Here is a 21,116-nt window from a genome sequence, read left to right on the forward strand (position 1 = left end):
CTGCAGAGATTTCCTGATTTTCAGCTGCTGAAGCATGAAACAGCAGGATGGTTAAATACCCTTCTGGGTGATTGTTTCCAAATATTTCCAAACAATTTTAATATTACTTTCTTACTTGTCAGGGTTACATATCCTTGGATAGTGCTTCTCTAACAGGTTTCTAGAAGATTTTCACATATCCTTAAAATGGCCCATTATGTTAGAAAGAGATCTAATTTTGCATAATTTAAGCCAGTCATAACTACAGAGTTGTTATATCCTGTGCATCTCGTCTCAAGGCACAACATAAATGAAAGTGGAGCTAAGAATAGGGTCTTGTGTCTCTGCTGCGGGGAGAAGCATGTGTCTGCCTACATAAAGAGAAGTAGGTTATCTCTGGAATAGCAAAAGACTTTTTTATTTTTCCTTTTTTTCTTTTTAATTCCTCAAGAAGAAAAAAATAAAGTGTCAAAATTACCCACAAGGAGAGCTGATCTATTGTCCTTGCCTTATTCCTAAGCAGGTAAACTATATATACAAGAAAAACAGACAAAAGATTCCCAGAGGAGAATCTTGCCTTGGTTAAGACATAATGAATGCAGTCTTCAGAGACTGTGAAGTCTGAGTGTTTTTAAGCTCTGCAATGTCAGTTGAATAATTATCTCACAAAATGTGTTTGTGTAGGTGAGGTCCCTATGGTTTGATTGCTTTTCTGCTATAAAATAGAAAGCTGCTAACCCCTTGAAAAAAACATAGGGAAATCAGAGAACCAAGTTTGTATAAACACTGCATTCCACCTGTACTATTCACTAAAGTCTTGTTGATGAAACACCTTTGAAACAATGCTGCTGTGTGACACTGACTTTTCTTCCTGTTGTATGTGCAGACAAGCAGAGTGAAACAATGCTAAAATAAAGAAAACTAAACACGTTGGCAAACAGTTCAGTGTTAAACATGTCATTAACTGAAAATCTACGCTGAAGAGAAACAGAGCCTCCAGAAAACACCCTAAGCAAACACAGTTATTTTATTTTTGTTAAGTTAATTAAAAGTAGAGCATTAATTCCGTTGCAAAGTGACTATGTCATTAACTTGATCAGGTATTTTCTGATGTAGAATATTTTACATTTAGGAGATAAAATCTGGCAGTGGGTATGGAACTGGATTAAGAATTAATCCTTTAATTGGTTGGGCAATTGGGCAAAGTACATAATCCCTCTGCATGCCTCATATTTTTTGTCTTTAATACAGAGTTTTTATGCTCTCCAACTTTCATGAAGTGCTTTGATATACACAGATAAAAGGCTTATAGTAATTATTATAGATGAATACTGAAATGCCATAAAAGCATTGCTTAATGAAATATTGATTTTAAAAATATCAAGGGGGACTAACTTCTTGCCTTAGATATTGAGGAAACGACTGTGAACTAGAGGTCTTAGATTGGTCTCCTGAAATAATATGCTGCTCTTAAAGGAGGAGCAGTCAGAGAACAGAGGTATTGCCTTCCTCAGTGGAAAAGCCAAGCCCTGGGTCTCCCCGATGACCAACTGGAAATGCCATTAGCAGCTCTACCACATCCACCTAAGACACCACCACTGCTCCTGGGAACATCCCTGGTGACTCCAGTGTCTTTCGGATGTTTTTTTTTTTAAGTGGAAATGAAACCTAGGGGAGTTGATAATAGCAAAAAGCTTCCAATTTTGTGCTCTCCTTCAGTGGAAAGCAGTCTGGACCTAGTGGGGGTGGTAGCATTTAAAGGCCAGCAGATAATGAGGCTGCATGGCATCATGGAGACTGGAGATGGGAGGAGGAGGGGGCAGGGGTTTCTGCCAACTGAATTAGAGATCCAACAGAAAGCTGTATGAGCTTACATTTACAGAGACATTTACAGGATCCCACAAACACCCACAGCTGAATGCACCGTTGGTATTTTAGGTGACAGTGGTATGCTGAAGCATTTTGATAACACAGTAAGAAAGTTTCTTAACCGTAAGGGCGATCTGACAGCAGCCTTGTATTTGATGCCTTATCACTGGAAAGGCTTCAAAGCTCTCGGAGTACCTAGGAGGTAGAAAATCATGTGAGTAGGATGCAACAGGTTAAATAAAATAACGTGTTTTTTCTGCCCTCACTGTTACAAAACATAATACCTTTCCATTTGTTTTCATATTAATCTCTGAATTCTGCCCTTTTTCCTTTTTTTTTTTTTTTTTTTTTTTTTGTTACTCCATTTTCATAGGTGTTACATACCACATTTTTTTAACATGCCATTTTGTGTACTAGATGGCACTAAATAAAGCTGCCCACAACCATGTTTCCTGAAGCTACGGTGAACACACTGAAGTTCACCAGTCCAACTTTTCTTTGCCTCTCTGACAGAAAATCATTGGGAAGACTGGCAAGGGATGAGTGGGACTAACTCAGACCTCAAGCCCCCAAGGCTGCATCCACCAGCACATCACAGGCCATGGAGCTGGCAGTGCTACTCATCCACCAAGAACAGAGCAAAAGCATGTGGCGAAGCCCTGTTCTCACCTTTGCTTCCCAACCTACATTTGCGGTTTCTGAGAAGAAATCTGGCTGTGAGGCAGTGGCACAGCATATCCATGCAGCATTTTCACCGTGCCTGGGCTTGCAGACAAGACCTTGGAAACAAGGCAGGTTCTGGGGGGCATAAAGCAGGTAAGGCTCTGACTACAGTACAGACAAGTCTGTTATCATGGGTGTAATTCTAAGTGCACATGTAACCCCACTGAAGTCTGCAGGGCTATTCATGTCTCTCCATTTAGGCATTTGCTGTAAGTACTTTGCTGAATCTGTCCCTGGGAGCTTTCTGATTTTTTTTTTTTTAATTTTTTTTAACCATGTTTAGACTCGTCACCCCACACAACAGTTCACCAAAGTCTAATTAGCAACCTCACCACCACTTATGGGAGCCAGTAGCACAGTTTAAGGTACAGATGGAAGCAAAGACAGATCAAGTGAAGAAAGATAAGAGCTCCCATAGGATAAAATTCAGATAACCCTGTATCAAAAGCCTGTGCCACAGGCAGCCCAGCTGGCTTCCATGAGACCCTTAAGATGATAGTCAGTGGGAACTGGGGTATCGGAGTTTGTCACTTAATAGCAGAGAGAGCACACTGAGACATGGAAACACAAAATGAAGAAAAAAGTAAGCAGGTAGCAAATGTCTGGCCCAGCTTGCAGAGCCCACCTGCTACGATGTTTGAAGGAAGCCCGTCGAGAAACTGGGTGACTGAGCTTGTCACCTCCTGCACCTGGGGATGTGTGCCCTGTGTTCAGCTTTCTGCAGCCTCTGTGCACGGTACATTAAGAAAAGTAATTCACTACAGCACAAATAATAAAAGCCAACAAAAAGACCCCAGCAGCATTTAAGGCTCAGGGACTGAGGAAATCTTTCATCCATCTAATCTGCAGCAACACTTTCTGGCTTTTTGTTGGGGTCAGTTAGAAATCTTCAGGCACAGAGGCTCTAGGCACACTAATTCATGTCACTCTGTCCTTTTGGGACACGCCATGCCATGCCAAGTACAACAGTCACTGCTGAAAACAAATCAAGCCCAGTAGAGAGGAGCTTAGCTCTTATTTTTGCCTCTTCTCCAGGGACAGGAGCACAGTCCTCTGTCTCCATGACTGCTCTGTGCCAGTCATTTTCTTGGGCTTGCCTAGTCTATGATCCTGCAAGAGCAGCCAATATAGAGCCATAAATAAAAAAAATATCTCCAAAGAAATAATTTAAAGGGTTGATCTAGAATTAAACCAAGTTCTCAACCAGCGCTTCAGTTTTGCCAGTGATAGTGGCTTCGATGCGACTTCCTCAGATGTCATGCTAAATTTATAGATCCATCTAATTTTTGAGAGTGGGAAAATTAATCCTTATTTTAGATCCACCACTTCAGAGAACATAGACCAAGAACAAGCCCACTAAAGGAGATTTGAACTCTGGTATGAGAGGCAAAAGTCCAATGCTTTATGAGTATCCACTGAGTATCTAGTAACAGTGAAGAATATTCCAGATTTTATTAATGTGATTTTATAGTTATCCGAATAATAGAGACAATCTGAAGGATGGATCTATTAAACTCTTTGTATAAAAACAAAAGCTGGGACTCAGCAAAAAAACCTGGAAAGCGTGAAAAGTTTCACTTCAGTTTGCTTGCCCCCCCCCCGTAACTTCTCTCCCACTGTCACTTCAGTGATTCAATTTCTACTCCACCATCTGTTCTGAAAAGAAACAAATGGAATGCAACTGATTTCTGGAAATTCTGAAATAACCTGGTTAGTCTGGTTCCAAAGATAATCCAAGTACAATTCAGCTTCATATTACTCAAGAAAATGCAGCTGAGACTGGGTCAAAAGAATGCTCATAGAAGAGAATGCAAACATTGGAGCAGACTAAATATAGACCCAAAAATGTATTTACTCCTTCACTGCATTACCCTGTCTATCATACCTCAAGTGATAGAGTAGCATCTCATGTAGGCTGCCAGACTGTGTAACAAGTCTGAAGGATGATCACAGGAAAGTTACTCAAGAAAGTTCCCTGAAAGCTCTGGATTAAGAACTAATAAGTGACTATCAAATCTGTAATCTAACTTTGCAGCTATGAAACCATGTTTTTAACCTTGTCAGCTGCCTGTGAATTACACAGCACGAAAAGCATCACTTCTCCTTGATGGCCAAGGCAACTGTACATCATCTCTTCACTATGATGTGTGCAGGAGGTGACAGATGAGCCTCCATGTTCCCGTCCAATGCTGAGAGATGCAGTATTAATGACAATGCACATCAACTCCTCTTTAGGAAAAAAATAAAAATAAAAAATTGATTGGGGGGGAAAAACGCCTTTTAGAAGAACTACTGCATTTTTCATCTGCATTCCTAGCTTAGCTTCTCACCATGTAATAGCCTGTAGCTTTACACACAGCTAGCGCTCAGCTAAGATGAAATAGAAGAAGAAATAGAGTTGTTACTCCACCCATTAAAGATAAGCATAAATAGTTAGGTGAGCACCCTATAAGGATTGCTGGTTAAATATGCAGTGACCAGACATCGCAGCATGGAGTCTTCCCTTCCAAACACTGCATCTGCTGAACACTGCAGAGGTACCTTATAATGGTTTAGAAAACAGTCAGGTTATTAAAACAGGTAACTGCCTTTCAGACTCCCTCCACAGAAGAGCTTGTTCCATCAGTGCAGGAGGCTGGAAATGAACTTCACTTGAGGACTCTGATCACTTCTGCTGGAGGTTTCTCTTTGGTCTTACAGGCTAAGGATAGGAAGGTTTTAAGTCACTGCTTAGAATGGGCAATACATAGGATGCAGATAAATAAACACAGCCAGAGGAAGTCTGAAATTTCTGAAAGTCTGAAAGCTTTCTTCTCTCAGTACATTTGCACATCTGCTTAAGAGGCTTTGATGGCCAACACACACTTAAGTTTTAGCTTTCTATGTGTCCAGCATCCAGACAGAAATTATGACAGTGCTAGCTCTGACGATTGATGGGTGCAGGACCCACCTTAAGACTGAACACTGAAGCACTTTGAAGCATGACATCCTGGTGAATGGCACCCAGCTGAAGTTTAGCAGTCAGAGCCTTTACTTCTGCCACCTTTCTCTGGGAAGTCTGACAAATAAGGAGGCAGTCTCAGTGCAAACAGAATTGTTTCTGCACTGTTCAGAAGATAGTGGCACCCACATGTCCCTTTCAGCATCAAGACTGCCTTTCTCTGTACAACCAATCCTATCCCTGAAGTTTAAAAAAGCACTCCCACAAAGAGATTACAAGCCAGATATAATGAAATACAAATAAAAATAAATAAAAACTCTTCCATGCAGCACCCCGAATCCTGTACAAGCAACAAGATTTATAAGAAAAGAAAATAGAAATTATTTGTTAATTATTTTACATATAATAGAGGGGGTTCATATACCCTTTAGAAGATGAAGCCAGCAGCGGGAGTGAGATGGCAAATCATTTTTGCAAAGTTCTGAATGGCCACTGTTTGGCCAATTTCCCTTGAGTAGATCATATTAATTAAAAAACTGTACCAAAGCAAACGAATACTTTGCCTCCCTTTCAACTTAGCTCCATTTTACCTAATGAGGCAGACACATAAGCTGCACTTTGTGTATTTGGCTTTTATGGATCAAAGCAAAAACACTGCCTTGCATGTGGATTTTTTTACTGTCAGGGAATAATTCCTGTTGTGTTCTTTGCCTCTCTTAGTAGACACCACTGTCACATACTGACTTTTAAAAGGCTTTACAGTGTTTTAAGATAGGTCCACAGATGGAACTTGATGGAATTCAAAGTAGGAAATAATTTTTCATCAGCTTCCTTCCTCTGATGGTCATTCAACATTTTTGATCCAACAGTGGATGTGAGTATTACCTCTATTTAAGCTGATGAAATGCCTTTTAAATGGATCTAAACAGAGCCGGTAGAAAAGATCTCTAACACTTCAGTTCTTTGTCCAATTTATTAGCTTTCTGCCACCTATTCAGAGATTGCCAGACTCCTGTAACACTACAGTTCATTTCTCTACAGTTTATATATGTGAAACCTGGTTAATAATTCCATACCACCTTGTGGTGGTAAAAATTCTCTATCTTTCCACCTCTGACCTGACCCCACCCCCAACTCCAAATCAGCAACAGACCCTAAGGACTAAGGTTATGAATACCTAATAATTTGAAAACAAATAAAGAACATTTCAAGTGAGCACAATAAGAAAGGATCTGCCCTTCTACAACAGCAGAAACTTTTGTCTGTTCAAAAGCAATTTCAAACACTCTGTGCAAAAGTTATCCCACCTGGACATCCCACCAGGTGGCTGCTTCTTGGATACCTTCAAACTTCATCCACAAGATCTGTCTGCAAGCTGTGAATAATCATGCAGCTATAAATTTTATATTCAGCTTCATCCTTTGATTTTCTTTCAGATTTTTGCATGGAGAGGAAAAAATCCTTTATGCTGAAATTTTATGTAGCTTAACTCTGCCCAAGCAGCCTTCGGCCTTTCTTTAAATATATCTCATCATTTCATATCCTTGCTGAAGTTTTCACAGCCTGAAGATGTGTCTCAGGAAAAAGGTGAATCAAGAGATACCTTTAACATTAGCATGCAGCACATTTGAAGAAATTCTTCTTTTATGTACCCCCAATGTAATAGAGAGGTACTAGACGAGTAGCTACAGGTTAATACCCCACACTTTAAATCCTGCAAAAATTGAACAACGTTTCCTAGCAATCACATTACAAGTTAAAAATACATACTGCAACAAACAACAAACCCAAAAAAACCCACCACATCCCCCACAAAACAAAAGACAACCCCACTACAAAAAGAAAGAATGAAGTTACAAAAAAATCTCCAGTTATGCTGCCTGGATGCTAACAACAGCAGGTATGAGGCATAGCTGGGTGAGTAAAAAAGGACGTTACCCCTTCTTCCACCCTCCTTTCTCTACAAGGCACAATGAAAAAGAAATGGAGACCAATATGAAAAATCACTGTATCTCTATTAGCATATTGGTGCTTACTTACAACACAGAACTGCATAACCAGGAAAACTTGAAAGACTACCTAGAATTTTTATCTCCAGAAATCTCTCACACTGTGATTTCCTGAAAAATAATTCTGATAGGAAATAAAAAAACTGTCAATGCAAAGTATTGTGTGAACAAGTCAAGGTGATCACACAATATACTCAGTCCTGGCACACGGAATGCAGTAAATGAGATGCCTCAACTGAAAGAAATGAGGTGTCTGAAGATCTTTGTGGTGATGAAGAACTAGCAGGCATCAGAGAGCAATCTGAGAAATGATGAGTTAGGAAATGAATTTACCTACCAGCTAAAAATATTTTTTTTAGCCAGAGATTTAAATAGGAGCCACACCACTGCAGTACATTCTCATGACAGCAATGGTAGAAGGAGGGGAGTCCCTACCTGCTTGGTCATCTCCCTCCCTTCCTGGGCAGTCAAACCCCATATTCAGCTCCTGCAGCACCAGCACAACCTCATCTGCCACACAGAATGGGGGAGCATCAACCCTCAGAAGCCCATGTAGACCTTCCTTGGTTAGAGGTGCCTATATGGTGAATATGGAAACTGGTAGTTATGGGGTGAAATCTGGAAAATAAAAGGATGGAAGAAGTTGAAAAATGCAAAAAATGGAGCAGGCATAGATGGAAAGCATGACAGTCAGAGCTGACCAGGTGGGTGAAAAAGCTCCTGAATTGTTCTTAAAAGTCTGTCAGTAAATGAGTCACCATTTCTAAATACCAAAAGTACTGTGTCCAAAAAGCAGCTCATTAAGTGTCTGAGATCACTAATCTTTTCTAATATTCACTAAGGAACTAACTAAACATAAGTGTTCTAAATCCTTCAGCCAGTGGCTAATTCATTACAGGCAGATCCCTCTGGAGAAGGACATAAGTACCAGGATGCATTTGTGTGGGTGAATGACCACGCCCTGCATCCAATTGCCTGCATCACCTTGCTGGTGAAATGGAGGGAGACTAGGAAGGCACAGACACTGCCATTCAAGCTTCTAGGTAAAATATCCACTTTAACCTGTCAGTGGTAGGACAGGAAAACATTTCCTAATGCTTTGTGGAATATAACTGCACTCAGTATGCCAAAAAATTAGTTTCCTATAATAAATTCTCTGCCTTCCTGAGAAAACAACTGGGATGTGAATAAGCTGAGATTTAACATCCTGATGACAGGTAAAAGAAGACAAGATTTGAGGTAGCTCCTGCTTCCCTTCACTACACCCACAGAACAAGGCTCAGTAAGAGTGGCAGGAATGTCTGTGCACAGCTGCCATCCTAACTGCTGCAGTTCAGGCTTCACAGGCTGCTCCAATATATGACTTGCTGAAACTGAGGAAGCCCATTAAAAAGCTGGGCTAACCTAGCAGACAAAACTGGAATCAAAGCTCTGAAGGATGAGTTTCAGGACTGAAGTGCTGTGAGTGATGGGAAAGCATCCTTTAGCAGAAGCTAGGACATGATTCCCATTAGAAGCTGGAGATGAACTGGATGAAATACAATCTTAAACTCTTGTATTAGTACCTTAAGTGATATGCATCAAGGGAAAATATGAGGGACTAAATGTAACTATGTCCCCTCCACAGTCAAACCACAAAACTGCACACACGGTATGTCAGGGAAGAACCCCATACCCATCAGTCTGTGGATACAAAAACTGCTAATCTGGAGATGCAAACTCCTCAGCAGGGCATTCATCTCCACAGCCTCCTGAGCCAAACAGGCATGGCAAAGCATGTAGTCACAAATCAAAAGGTTAACTTAATCTGTAAACGTATTATTTTACTCTGTACAAATACCCCAGCGTAGGCAACATACAGTCTAAAGAAGTATCCCAGCACACTGTTGAGGTAAGTGGTTGTGATATTGAAACACAGAAATCTGCTGGTTTCACAGCATTTAAATATTCCATACCTTGACGGTTATTAGGTTAATTTGCATTCAATAAAAAGCATCAAATGGCAAGCTGAAACTAAGACTTAAAGCTGTGGATATGCAGCATCTACATGAAAATTAAATATATGTGCACTTGAACTAGCTTCATCCATATTACTAGACATCAAAGGACTCAAAGACCAGAAATCAGACAGCGTGTCAAATTAGGTCTAGAAAACTTAAGTACCTCAAACTTCTGAGCAGCACTCTGTTTCATTTAAATCAGCAAATATTTTAGATCTTTAAATTGGGAAGTACACAAAGACCCTCTGGAAGACAGACAAAGGATGCTTGGTAGTTTGTTGTGCTGCTATCAGATCCTTCAACACATAGTCCATGAGAATATTTTGATTCAGTTCTACATGCTTTTGGTAATACAGAATTATTTATGTCATAAAACTGAAGATGTTCTATGCCTTTATCACTTGCTGATAAGAAATGCATCACTCTTGCACGCTCAGCAGCTAGTATTTATGTATATCTTGGTTTTGATCATGAACCATATCTTTTAGCAGGAAATTAAAATGTCTTGTGGAATAGTATCAAATCCACGCTTACAAAACACATCAGTGAAAAGCACTGCTGATGCCTCTTCAGAGGATTTAACTTGACCACGTCACATTAATCATCTCTGAAGGAATGACTCATAATTGTTTTCCATTACCTTGCATTTGCTTTTTCAGCACTGCAAAAATGCCTGGGCCAGGACTATGGATCATAAATTTCAACAGACTTGTGGACAAGTCTTTTGAGTATTTCTTTACCATGCTATGTCTCATGTTAGACCTTTTCTTTTCTGATTACAAAAACCTGTTTTAAATAGAGGTACTTCTGAAGGACTGTGTTTTCAGCCTTCTGTGCCTTTGAACACAATGCCCCTGTCAGATCTTATAGATTGCAAAATTAACATATAGAGTTGTTCCATATCCTCTAGGATAAACTCAGACCTATTTTCTTTTCAATTAAATGTACAAAACTAATGTACAACCTCTAAATATACAATCATTGAGGAAAGTAATGTAAACATACATTTCTCAGCAGGACTGATCTTCCAATAAAGGTGGGTTAGAAATGTGCTTCTTGTGCCCACAGATGCTTCTTTTTTCTGTTTTTTTAACAATTTCTTCTGCATCATATTGTTTCCTGAATTTCTGTTGTTTGGCTTGTTTATTTTATCACTTCTCCATACCAGAAGCACTTACCTTGGGTGTCATAATGATGAACAGTGCTATTTTAAACAGTATAACCCATTTGTGAATAGTGTTTTACTGGTTTTAAGATCCTTAACAAGGCCTTCAAAAGTGCACACCAATAGAGCAAAAAAAATGGAATCTCCTGATCCTTCTTTTGAACAGTGGCCAGGATACATACATTACAAACAAAGAAAGAACATAGCAAAACATTAATTAAAACTTGACTGTAGAGCAAACTGTGGGCAAAACCAGTTAGCTCAAGATGGACAGTGAGGCCAGGTAAAAACATTAAAAAACAGAATCTCCTAGTAAACAGGTCAAAGAAGAAACTAGGAAGTTTGGAGGAAGGTCTTCACAAAATTTAAGGGGAGCACCAGAACTCCAATTCATGCTTTATTTAGTAGGATGCATCATCCTTACTGGGGCTTTAAAAGTACAGTTAGAGACCATGTTAATAAAATATGATATCTTAAGGACCAGAGACTATGGAAAGGCATCTGCTCTTTTCAGATTATTAGCAAAGTTCAGAACAGCAGGATTTCAGCCATCTCACACCCAGGGTTAGACATGGACAGTCCTTTCTTTTCAAACCAGTGAATCTAAACCTCTGAAAATAAATTTGTAATTGCTTTTCTCCAAGCAGACTCTTCCATGAAAACAAAGTGTTGGTGCAGTTGTGTTTCTTTTTTTTCCTCATGCTCATGCCCACTGAAAGGTTACCAGTCAATTACTGCAGCACTGTGTTCCATCAAAGAGGGGAGAACTGTAAGGATAAAAGGGAGAAATACAGAGTACAGAAATAAAGGTTACACAAAGAAATCTAGCCTTTTTGCCTAGTCACCAAGTAAATTATCAGAAAGATTCTGTCAAGCCAAAGAAAGCCATCAAATGTTTTTAACAAAAGCCATGATAAAGTATTTGTTGAATATATGTAGAGGTATAACAGATCTTCATACAAGTGAGATCAAGATCTCTTGTATCTCTTTATACAAGAGATATGGCTACTTTATCTGGAGGCTTACAGAATTCTCAAGGGTTGGACTTTCAAGGAAACAACTATTACTTCTGATGCATAAAAGGGGCTAACACAGCAGCTGAAGGCACTATCTGATTTGAAACCGCTGAAACCACTTGACTGAAGATAGCTGTGACAACAGGGCAACTCCGGAAAATAAAAGGTACAGTCTGCAGCCTGTATTTGATTTAGGCAGAGCTATGAAATGCAGAATGAGGTTCCACGCTGGAATAAGGTTTATTAATAGGAAATTTCCTTTCTTCCAACATGCTGAAATCATTATAATGTAGGGATATGACCTTTTGCTCAGATACTCTTACACATTCACATCCAGGCCCTCCTGGAAGGAACTCAAGGGTAGATTTCATCCATCTTATTTAGTAGTTAAACCATGAACTTTGCTACAGGCACTAAATAAGCTCCACCTTTGGCTTCTCTTTCATATCAACCATTTCAACTAAATATTCATTTGAAACTTATCTGTTCCCAGAAAGGACTGATCTCAAAACTCGGTGATTTCAGTGCTGAGAAGGAGACATTTACCGATCCAAACCCAACCCTAACAAAGACAGCCACTTCAGACAGAAAGGTATTGCCCAAGGTCCTTTGCCTTCCCAGTCAGGTGCTGTTTGCAGAAGCAGCTGGAGCAGCCCTGCTGAGCTGTGCATGAGGTCATTCATCCTTGCATCCTCCATCCTGACTTCCAGAAGGGCATCAGGGCACTCCTTGTACTGACTACACACACAAAGGAATCAAGCAATAGGCTACCGAAGAGATCTCTGATGGGCAGATGCAAGGGTGACATCTGACAGGGTATGAGAGACTGTGGTTCAGCTGCAGAAGCACATTAAAAGGATACCAAGTCACCCACCAAGTGTTGCAATGAAAAGTGCACACAGACTGTGTTGCCCAGTACGAACTGAGAAAACTCTTGTTTCACTGCAAGTGTCCTTGCCGAAATATTGTGCTCTTTTGATTAACAGAGATTGCTCTGCTTAATTTTTCCTTTTTGGCTCTTTATTCTGTTTTTTTAAAGATCATGTTTTGGAATCCGTTTCTAAGAAACTCAGACCACTGCCATTCATCACATGAGAAACAGCAAGTGAACCCATCTCCAAAGTTATCAGCTCACTTTTAGAGGCTCATTTTTTCATCATTTATCTGATGTGCTCCACTTCTGTTGCTCTAAATAAAGTTCTAAGTTTGCAGCAATCTATAAGGATCATGTGGGGAAACACGGAGGATTTTATTCATGCAGGGAGTTTTGTTGCAAAGTGCAAACTGGACCACTCATAGGCTAGACTGAGAGTTTGCTTCAGAAATGGTCAAATGGTTAATAATTCCCCTGTCCTGAAAAGCTGGTCTTCAGTTAAGCTGTCCCATTATTGAGCCTGTTGGTTGGAATGAGAAGGCAGCTCTTGTGTAAACAGAGTTCTTAATTTTAATCCTAAAGGGCTTAAAACATTGCAGATGTGACAGGTCCCATTAGCACTGACCAGTGAGTGATGCTTCTCCTTCCCTCACTTGTCCCCAGTGACCAGAGGGTGCATTCCAAAAAAACCAAAACCTGGTGCTCCAGCATGTCCAGTCCTGTATATAGTACCCTACAGAAGAGGCCTGTTGCCTGCACATATGAATGTCTACAGCTGTCTCAGAGACATATAGAATATTTGTAAAGATTTCCCTGACTGTATGCTGTGTTATCAGTACAGAGGGGCAGATAATGTAACAGTAATGACAAGCAATCAAGGGTATTCCACTGAAAAAGCAATTTGCTCCGACACAGTGATCATTTTATTTGAACAGCTAGTAGCTGTGCTTTCAACATGAGCAGAGGTCCACATTGCCTTCCTACAATTTCATTAAACACAGAAAACATTGGAAAATTATGGGAGATATTTTGGCCTCAGTACAGAAGGAACTAATCTTGTCAGTGAGAGGGACAAATGCTTGGATACGCAGTGGAACACAGTTGGACAAGATCTGATTTTTAACAGACCAGTATTTTCTCCTATTTCTTGAGACACAAAATAATGGAAGAATGAAGAGATCATCTAAACACTTTATTCAGTTAAAATTACAGCATATTATCTGGTCTGATCAACACAATTACAATGCCCAAGGGAAAATCCACCAAAAGTGATTCAGTACTATGAAAATCAGAAACCACTTTATGAAGGAGTTGCCTATAAAAGCATCTTATTAATCTACCTTTTATGAGACAACATCAACAGAGTATCAGACAGCAGCACCTTAGTTCACTCACCTAGATGAAATTAGTTATTCAGAAATCCAGTTTTGCAGATCCATAAAGAACTTTCTCACATTGGCTCTCTCACTGGCTCAAAATGTTCACCTTTGATTACACCCAAATTGAAAGATTCTCTTCTTCTGCCAATGGTCCATTTAAGAGAGATTTTGATTTTATAGCTTTGAGAGAAGTACTGTCTTTCATGTCTGAGCAAAGATGAATCAAATGTTTTTAAAATGCACTGAAGGATCTGAAACTAGATTTAGTAATTCTTACTCATTCCAATTTCCAGTTTTACAGCTCAATATCAATAAATCTCTGCAATTATTTTCCTTCAACACTACCAGAAGCCTCGGTAAGTTCAGTTCTGGATCATGCCCAGGATATATTACAGATCAATGCTTTGCCTGGACACTCAACTAAATGAGTCTGGAAGATATCCCTTTCCTTTTCTGCAGTAAAAATTCAAAATAGCCATAAGACTCACTCTTCAAAAGTGAGTTTTACCCAAAAGCTTGAAGACCTCCAGCATGCACATCCCTGCCTGTGCTCCCCACACGAAACTGGTAAGTAAATTGTGAGTAGGCTACATGCCTTCTTCCTCTCTGAAAAGTTTTTCCTTCTGCCATCTCTGAGGTAGCCTGAGTCCAGTCCCTGCTGCAGGCAGATGTCCCATTCCCCTCAAGCACTGCCCACTCTGTAGTGATGCTTTCTTTTCTTCTATTCCCTGACACTGATGGGACACCAGGACTTTATCCAAACTAAGCAGGAGCAGCTGTTCTCAGAGGAAGACTCATCTTCCCCTCTCCAGGTCTACTCAAGTCAGAGAGAAGCAACCAGAATAAAGCCTCCTTTTCTGCAAGACATAAACCCCCCCCTGTATAGTCCTGAGTTTTTAGAGTACTTTTTCATTGCTTAAGCAGGAGTAATTAAGTAAGAGACAATGATGGCATTGCTTGTGCCACTGCCATACAATAAAGTCCAACCCCAAAGCTTCATGTTACATACAGAAAAGTTTTTCTAAACTGTTTTTCTTAGTGCTCCTTGGCAAAAAATAACAACTATACTTCTTATCATGAGGTATACAACGGCTTTTATTATTGCTTCTGACAGTAAGAAATTCAGAATGTTTAGTAGAAAAGGCAACCACTGATAAAGAGTCCATTAATCTTTCCATTCATCTGCAAACAATTAAATTTTACAGAATCTTTGCAATCTTAGGCTTTGATTTACCTATTTTCCCCTTTAGTATTATTTTATCACTGCTGAAGGATTTCCTACACAAGCTAGATTTAAAAGCACTTTTTTTTTGTTATATTTTTTGCTATATATAGCCAAACTATATTTTGGCTATTTGATTATAGCCAAATCTGCACCACGGCTGACATATACAGGATAGTTCAAAATACTATAGTTATACAACTGGTCACAATTATCATAGTTAAACCTGGTTTACATGGTTTCCACAATGTCATTCCTCAACTATATATTGTTTTTCTCTCCTTTTGCCTTGTATTTTCTTTGTTACACACTTTTGCTGTCTTTTCCAGAGTTCCTCTTCTCTTCCTTCTGATTTTTCAACTCCCAATTTCCACCCTTGGGAATATCCATTAATCTGTCCTTTCTTTCCTTTTTCCCACACCTATTTTCTTCCTGCTCTGTCTTCAACTTCTTTTTCAGATGTGCCTGCTAATTTGTCCAATGCTCCTTGAATTCCAAAATGGTCCTGCCCTCACCCCCTCCTCAGGGATGCATCAATCACTGCTTATATTTGCAAAGATAACTTAACCCCTCTCTCACACTCAGGAAACTGTCTTACCATGTCCTGCATCCACACAGAAGAGTCTTCAACTTGATTCAGACTTGAGCTGCACAACTTAAACTCTGGAATCTTGGGGAAAACACTCAAAAGCAGTGTCACACAAAATACACAGTCTCACAAGCTATGTAGAGAAGCCAGAACCTACATGTCAGCTAAGGGACTTTCCTAGCTAATGATGGCAGGCAGAGTGAATGGTGGGAATGTGCTCAACTGCACACACACCAACCTCTGCAGCCTGAGATGAGTGAGCCAGCAAGCTGCTGCTGAATAGCCAGACTGAGCATGTGATGTCTGTGCATGGGAGTGTAATATGCCCCTAAGATAATGCACGTTTATCAGTGGCTTGAGACATGACTTGGTTTTGGCAGCCAGCCTCACAAATGTATAGGGTAAGATTCTGCTCTGCAACAGTGATTCATTTCTTCTTTCCAGCAGGGTAATAGTGTTCCTTACAAGAACAGTACAGTATCATCTGGCATTTCAGTTAAGAACTATGATAAATGTGCTTTTTTCTGTTCAGTGCCCTCTAGTCACACATAGGGTGCTTATGACTTTATCTTCCAAGTCTACTATCTCACAGCTTAGACAGCTGGTGCAAACCCCTTCAGCATTCTAGAGGGTAAAGCACAATCCCTAGCAAAGGAACACAAAAAGCCCAAAACAATCCTCCAAAAGCAACAAAGCAGGAAATATGACACATGAAGATCTAAATACCAGCTATTCAAAACACACCTTTTGACTATATTTGTATCAAAACCTCAGAAGAAAACTGGCTTCTTGGGTTTTAGTCATGCCTAGTTTGGGTATCTGGAAGAAAAGTACCTGGTTCAGAGTATCTCCTAAGGAGGAAGAAAGACAATATAATGCCAAAGATTTTTCTCTCACCTTCTATTAGTGTGGAGTGCAGAGTTGTACCTTATGCCTATTATCAAGGTGCAACAGTGAAGTTACCTGTCACTGAATGGCAACAACCAACAACTAAAGTGACTTTTACTTTCTCATTCTGTTCATGAGCTACAATTCATCTGGAACAAATGTGTGAAAATATGACTAACTTGGCCTTTAAGTCACAACAGTGGTGGACAACATGAGGAAGGATCAAGAAATATATTTCAGAAATCTGACTATTTCTGCAGTCTTCATTATACAATCTGAGATTTCTCTCCCCAGTTATACAATACTAAGATGCACTGAGATGCATGCAGTGCTAAGAAGCTGTATTTATTTTCAGAGCCAAAAGTAGACACTGAACATTTTTAATTCTTTAGAGTAACAACAAAAGACATAAAAAGAACAAAGATAATGAAATAAAGTTACAATAGAACAAATTAACCCAACCCGAATTTAAATAATTTTGTCAATTATGCAATAAGCTTTATCAATAATGTGAATAACAATTAAAAAGGTGAGAGATTTTATTAGCTGTAAATTCTCTTACTATTTTTATACTCCTTTTACCTCTTGAAACTAGATTTTATTCCTGGTTTCATACCAGGAATAAATTTCACATGCAAATTTCTACCAGAATCAAGTAACATACTTAACAGGATTAAAAAAAACAATCTCTAAAGCAGGATAGTTTCTTTTTTTTCTTTTTTTTCTTTTTTTTTTTTTTTTTTCTGAAAGTGATGCCATTCTTCACAATTGCTCAGAAAAAAGGAGAAAGTCCATTAGAACCTTCACACTCTTAACAAAGACTCTTGGTTAATGTTACTGGTCAGGAGATAAGCAGTATAATTTTACAGGAAGCAACCCACTGAATCCTTCAGCAAACACAGGTTGGCAATCTATCTTCAGTTCAAAAAAATGAGGTGGCAACAGTGTGATGGAGAAATAAGTCTTCAAAAACATCACGTAAGGGAATCCAGCTGTGCTTGTATAGTTTCCAGCTATTTACAGGAACAAAACAGAGAGAAAAAATCTCCACTAACATAAAATGTTGTTTAGAAACATTCAAACAGAAAAACCCCAAACACATTCCATTATCTTCAGCTATGTATACTACATCTATTCATGCAGCAATAAAAATCATGTGCTCATGAATATTTGTTTTTACATGTAGCTATTAGAATTCATTGCTGCAGTTTAAATATTCAAATTTTTTAAGAAACAGTTGTCAAAGTACTGCCTTTTTTTACATGCACAGGTGTTTTGCTGCGAATTTTCAATGCAGAATAACAAGGTAAAAAAATAATAAATTTGATTTTTACTGGATTACAAGCCTAGCATTTTGACTGGAGATGTAACACAAAGGTGGTCTTTGCTCATTGTTAACCATCAGGTACTTCTCTCAGTCTAACTACCAGGCATGCTTATAATGACCTATTCCAAATTTATTCAGATTGGAAAGCCTTTCTTGAAAATGTGATCAAACAAACCTATCAGCCTTAAAGCTGGATCCATTATCCTTCCAGTTTCATTAGATTTAATTCACATAGGCAACACTGCCTGCTGAGCAGCATAAGGTGTTTACAGCAAAACTAAAGTATTGTAAAATGCACAGACCTTGTTATAGAACTCGAACAGCTCCTGATGGCTAAATTCTAAAAACACTTTCTTCAGGTTCTGTGAAGGAAAAAGAAAGGAAGGAATAAGCATACTTTTTGTTTGGTTTTGGTATTCATTCCAATAATACAGAATGTGACATTAAGCCACATGAAAGGCAATGGTGGCAACAGTTCGTTTTTCTTCCATTCACTACAATGTCCCTTATTTATGCATATTCCATTTTAGTGAAGAATTCAAATCTGCAGGTATGTCTGTTCTCCTGCTGTGAAGAACAGTAATAAAACATCCTATGAAAATGATTCTGTTATCTAATGTTTAAGTCAGATAAAAATGAAATACGACATTCATCTTTCTCAGCAGTCTGTCTAGGACCTGGTAAATAACATTATACAATGACAAAGTCAGGAGCATATTTGATTGAGCCTGCATAGCTATTAACATACTGCACCAGCAAAGAGCTAATACTTGCATGCATTAATCTAACAGTTATGATCTTAGCATGCCTACACTGCTATAGGCATGTATGCACAAATTCAGCCAAAATTAACAATTAACACAACAGCTTCAAAACAGTACTTAAAAACTAAAAAGGCAAAATAATACAATTGGAAATTACTGTGGATAAAACAGAGGGTGGTAATAATCTGCTGTGCATATGTACTGATGTCTGAGGAGAAGGGGTTAAATTAATATTTCTATCCTGCTTAACTCACTTGAAAGAAATAGGTAGTTGAATGCCTGCTACTTTCAATTCCAGTGCTAATTTATCCAGACTGTTTCTAGCTTTATTCCTTCTACTTTCTTTTGTCACTTCTTTTAAAATAAATTCCAAACTATTACTGCACATTCTCTGGGTTGCTGCTAGACTTCTCAATGCCTGGGAGCATTCGTGAGCATAACAGTTGTACTTCCATAAACACTAACAAGGTTCTGTGAAAACTGAATCTGTGGACATATCTACTCACAAAACACTACCAGTTGAAACAGCACACACAGACAAATTTTGTTTAACTGGTACCAACCTCACATTCCATTTAAACCACTAGAAAACCATTTATTTATCAATTCAGCTTAAATGAGCAAGTATAGTTTCATATACAGACCAGGTTCTGGCCAGATTCTGTGTACTCTCATACTAATGCAAGTCTCGACTTAAGTCAAATCATGCTGCTGGATTTGGCACACCAAATGTACAAGAGCAGAAGCCCTGGGAACTCAGGATAGGTACTGCCTTCTCCTCCTGAAAAGGAGCTGTAAGACACAGGAAAGGGATAAAATGACTGGGGCCAGCCTGTCTGGTGCAATTCCTCCTCCCTACTCGGCAGAAAGAAGGATTCTTTCCAACAATTTCAGGAAGGCTACAAAAGCCTAAAAAAGGACCAGTGATTTGCATGAGAGACCAATCTTCCCCCTCTGGGAAGGAACAATGCAATTCTGGGAATCGTATGGTGAATACAAAATAAAACTACCAGGACAGCAGTTCTCTTTGCCATGACTCCAGCTGATCCTCCCTCCAAAGAGCATAAAGCCGTGACAGGGAAGTGAAAGCATTTTTAAAGGCTTTCTAACAGCTAAGAAACAAAGAGAAAGCAAACAAGTGGTTTCTTCAGAAAAGAAAAGAGGCAGAGGAAAGAAGAAAGATACACTAATAGCAAATCGATCTACCATTTCAGCCTGGATGTTGTTTGGCATTTGCTGTTCCAGAAGGATTTTGGTGCCTGAATGGAAGGAAGCAATCTGAAAAAAAAAATTAGGTACAGAATAAAAGGAAGATATCATATAATTTAAGGTTTATCAGACTCTGTGAATAGTCAGGGTGATCTCTTGCATGGCTTCTGGCAGATGAGTCCACTGGACTTTAATACAAGTTTTGAAATGCCTCCAGCGACAGACTGTGGTTGTGTGACACCTCCAGCCACCAGATCTCATTTATCTGAGCTCCATGTCTCATTCATGATAGGCATCTTTTGCTACTATTTCAGATCAGCAAGAAAGATCAACTTCCCACACACACACAACAAAAAGAAACTGAAAAGCTTGTCTTTCATATTTTCCTCTAATTATTTGAAGCTATAAGATAGGATAAGCAAATTAAAAGTCTTGTCCTTTTAGTTCAGATTCTTTTCATACAAAGAAAAAACACTTTGACTTATGAAAAGGCTGAGATGTCTCTTTCCATTGTTATTTAATAATCACAGTCTGATAACTAAGTCAAAATACATGTTGCATTGTGGCAGGCAAAGGTCTGTGGAGATGCTCAAGAAAGCAGCTGTGCCAGGCTATGATGCTGACCTAGAGGTGGGGGTGGGATTGTCAATGGGAGAGAGGCTATAACTACATCTTGTGAAATATGTTATCTGCACATAACCCATAATAGGTAATCTGCACATAATCAACAACACCAGAATTGCTTCTCTGTGTAAAAACTTGGTACATCTACTACCCCACTTCAGCAGTGCTAATGCATAAGCATGCAGCTGTGTGGTACCAGTTAAAAATGCTATTTTTACAATATTAAATTTGTCACTAGTATGAGGCCCTATAGGAAGGTGTCAAATAGTAATTGTTATGTGATCAAGAGTTCCTATACAGTCCATAGAACTCTCATATCATAACTTGGTTGCTAAAGAAAAAGCTTAATCTGAGCAGGCTGATGGCTTCCCATTTTTAGCTGAGTTACCCATTCTTCACTTATTTGCTTTATTCTATGTGAACACAAACAACTGATGTGTCACAGGACACAGTTACCATCCAGTTCTTTAATTCCTCAATAGAACAGTATTAAAAATTACTCTGTAGAGAGAATATTGCTACAGCCCCCAAGTACACA

At 39.0% G+C, this 21,116-nt stretch overlaps 1 protein-coding gene across 3 annotated transcripts in view; it reads right to left on the minus strand.

Annotated features, from left to right (window-relative positions):
* COMMD10 (COMM domain containing 10) overlaps nt 1-21,116 on the minus strand; it is a 159,747-nt gene that overhangs the window by 25,093 nt on the left and 113,538 nt on the right. For 2 of the 3 annotated variants that reach the window (XR_011723320.1, XM_071731145.1), the window contains 2 exons: nt 18,284-18,343; nt 13,477-17,667 (listed from right to left, as the gene is read on the minus strand). The exons of the other annotated variant lie outside the window; for it this stretch is intronic. Coding sequence is in view for 1 of the 2 variants with exons in the window: in XM_071731145.1 (XP_071587246.1) it covers nt 17,629-17,667; nt 18,284-18,343 (99 nt within the window). In the remaining variant the exon portion in view is untranslated. Of the gene's footprint in view, nt 1-13,476; nt 17,668-18,283; nt 18,344-21,116 lie in introns of those variants that run through there. 3 annotated transcript variants of the gene reach the window in all.

Source organism: Heliangelus exortis, chromosome Z (assembly GCF_036169615.1).
Source record: "Heliangelus exortis chromosome Z, bHelExo1.hap1, whole genome shotgun sequence".
Lineage (NCBI taxonomy): Eukaryota > Metazoa > Chordata > Aves > Apodiformes > Trochilidae > Heliangelus > Heliangelus exortis.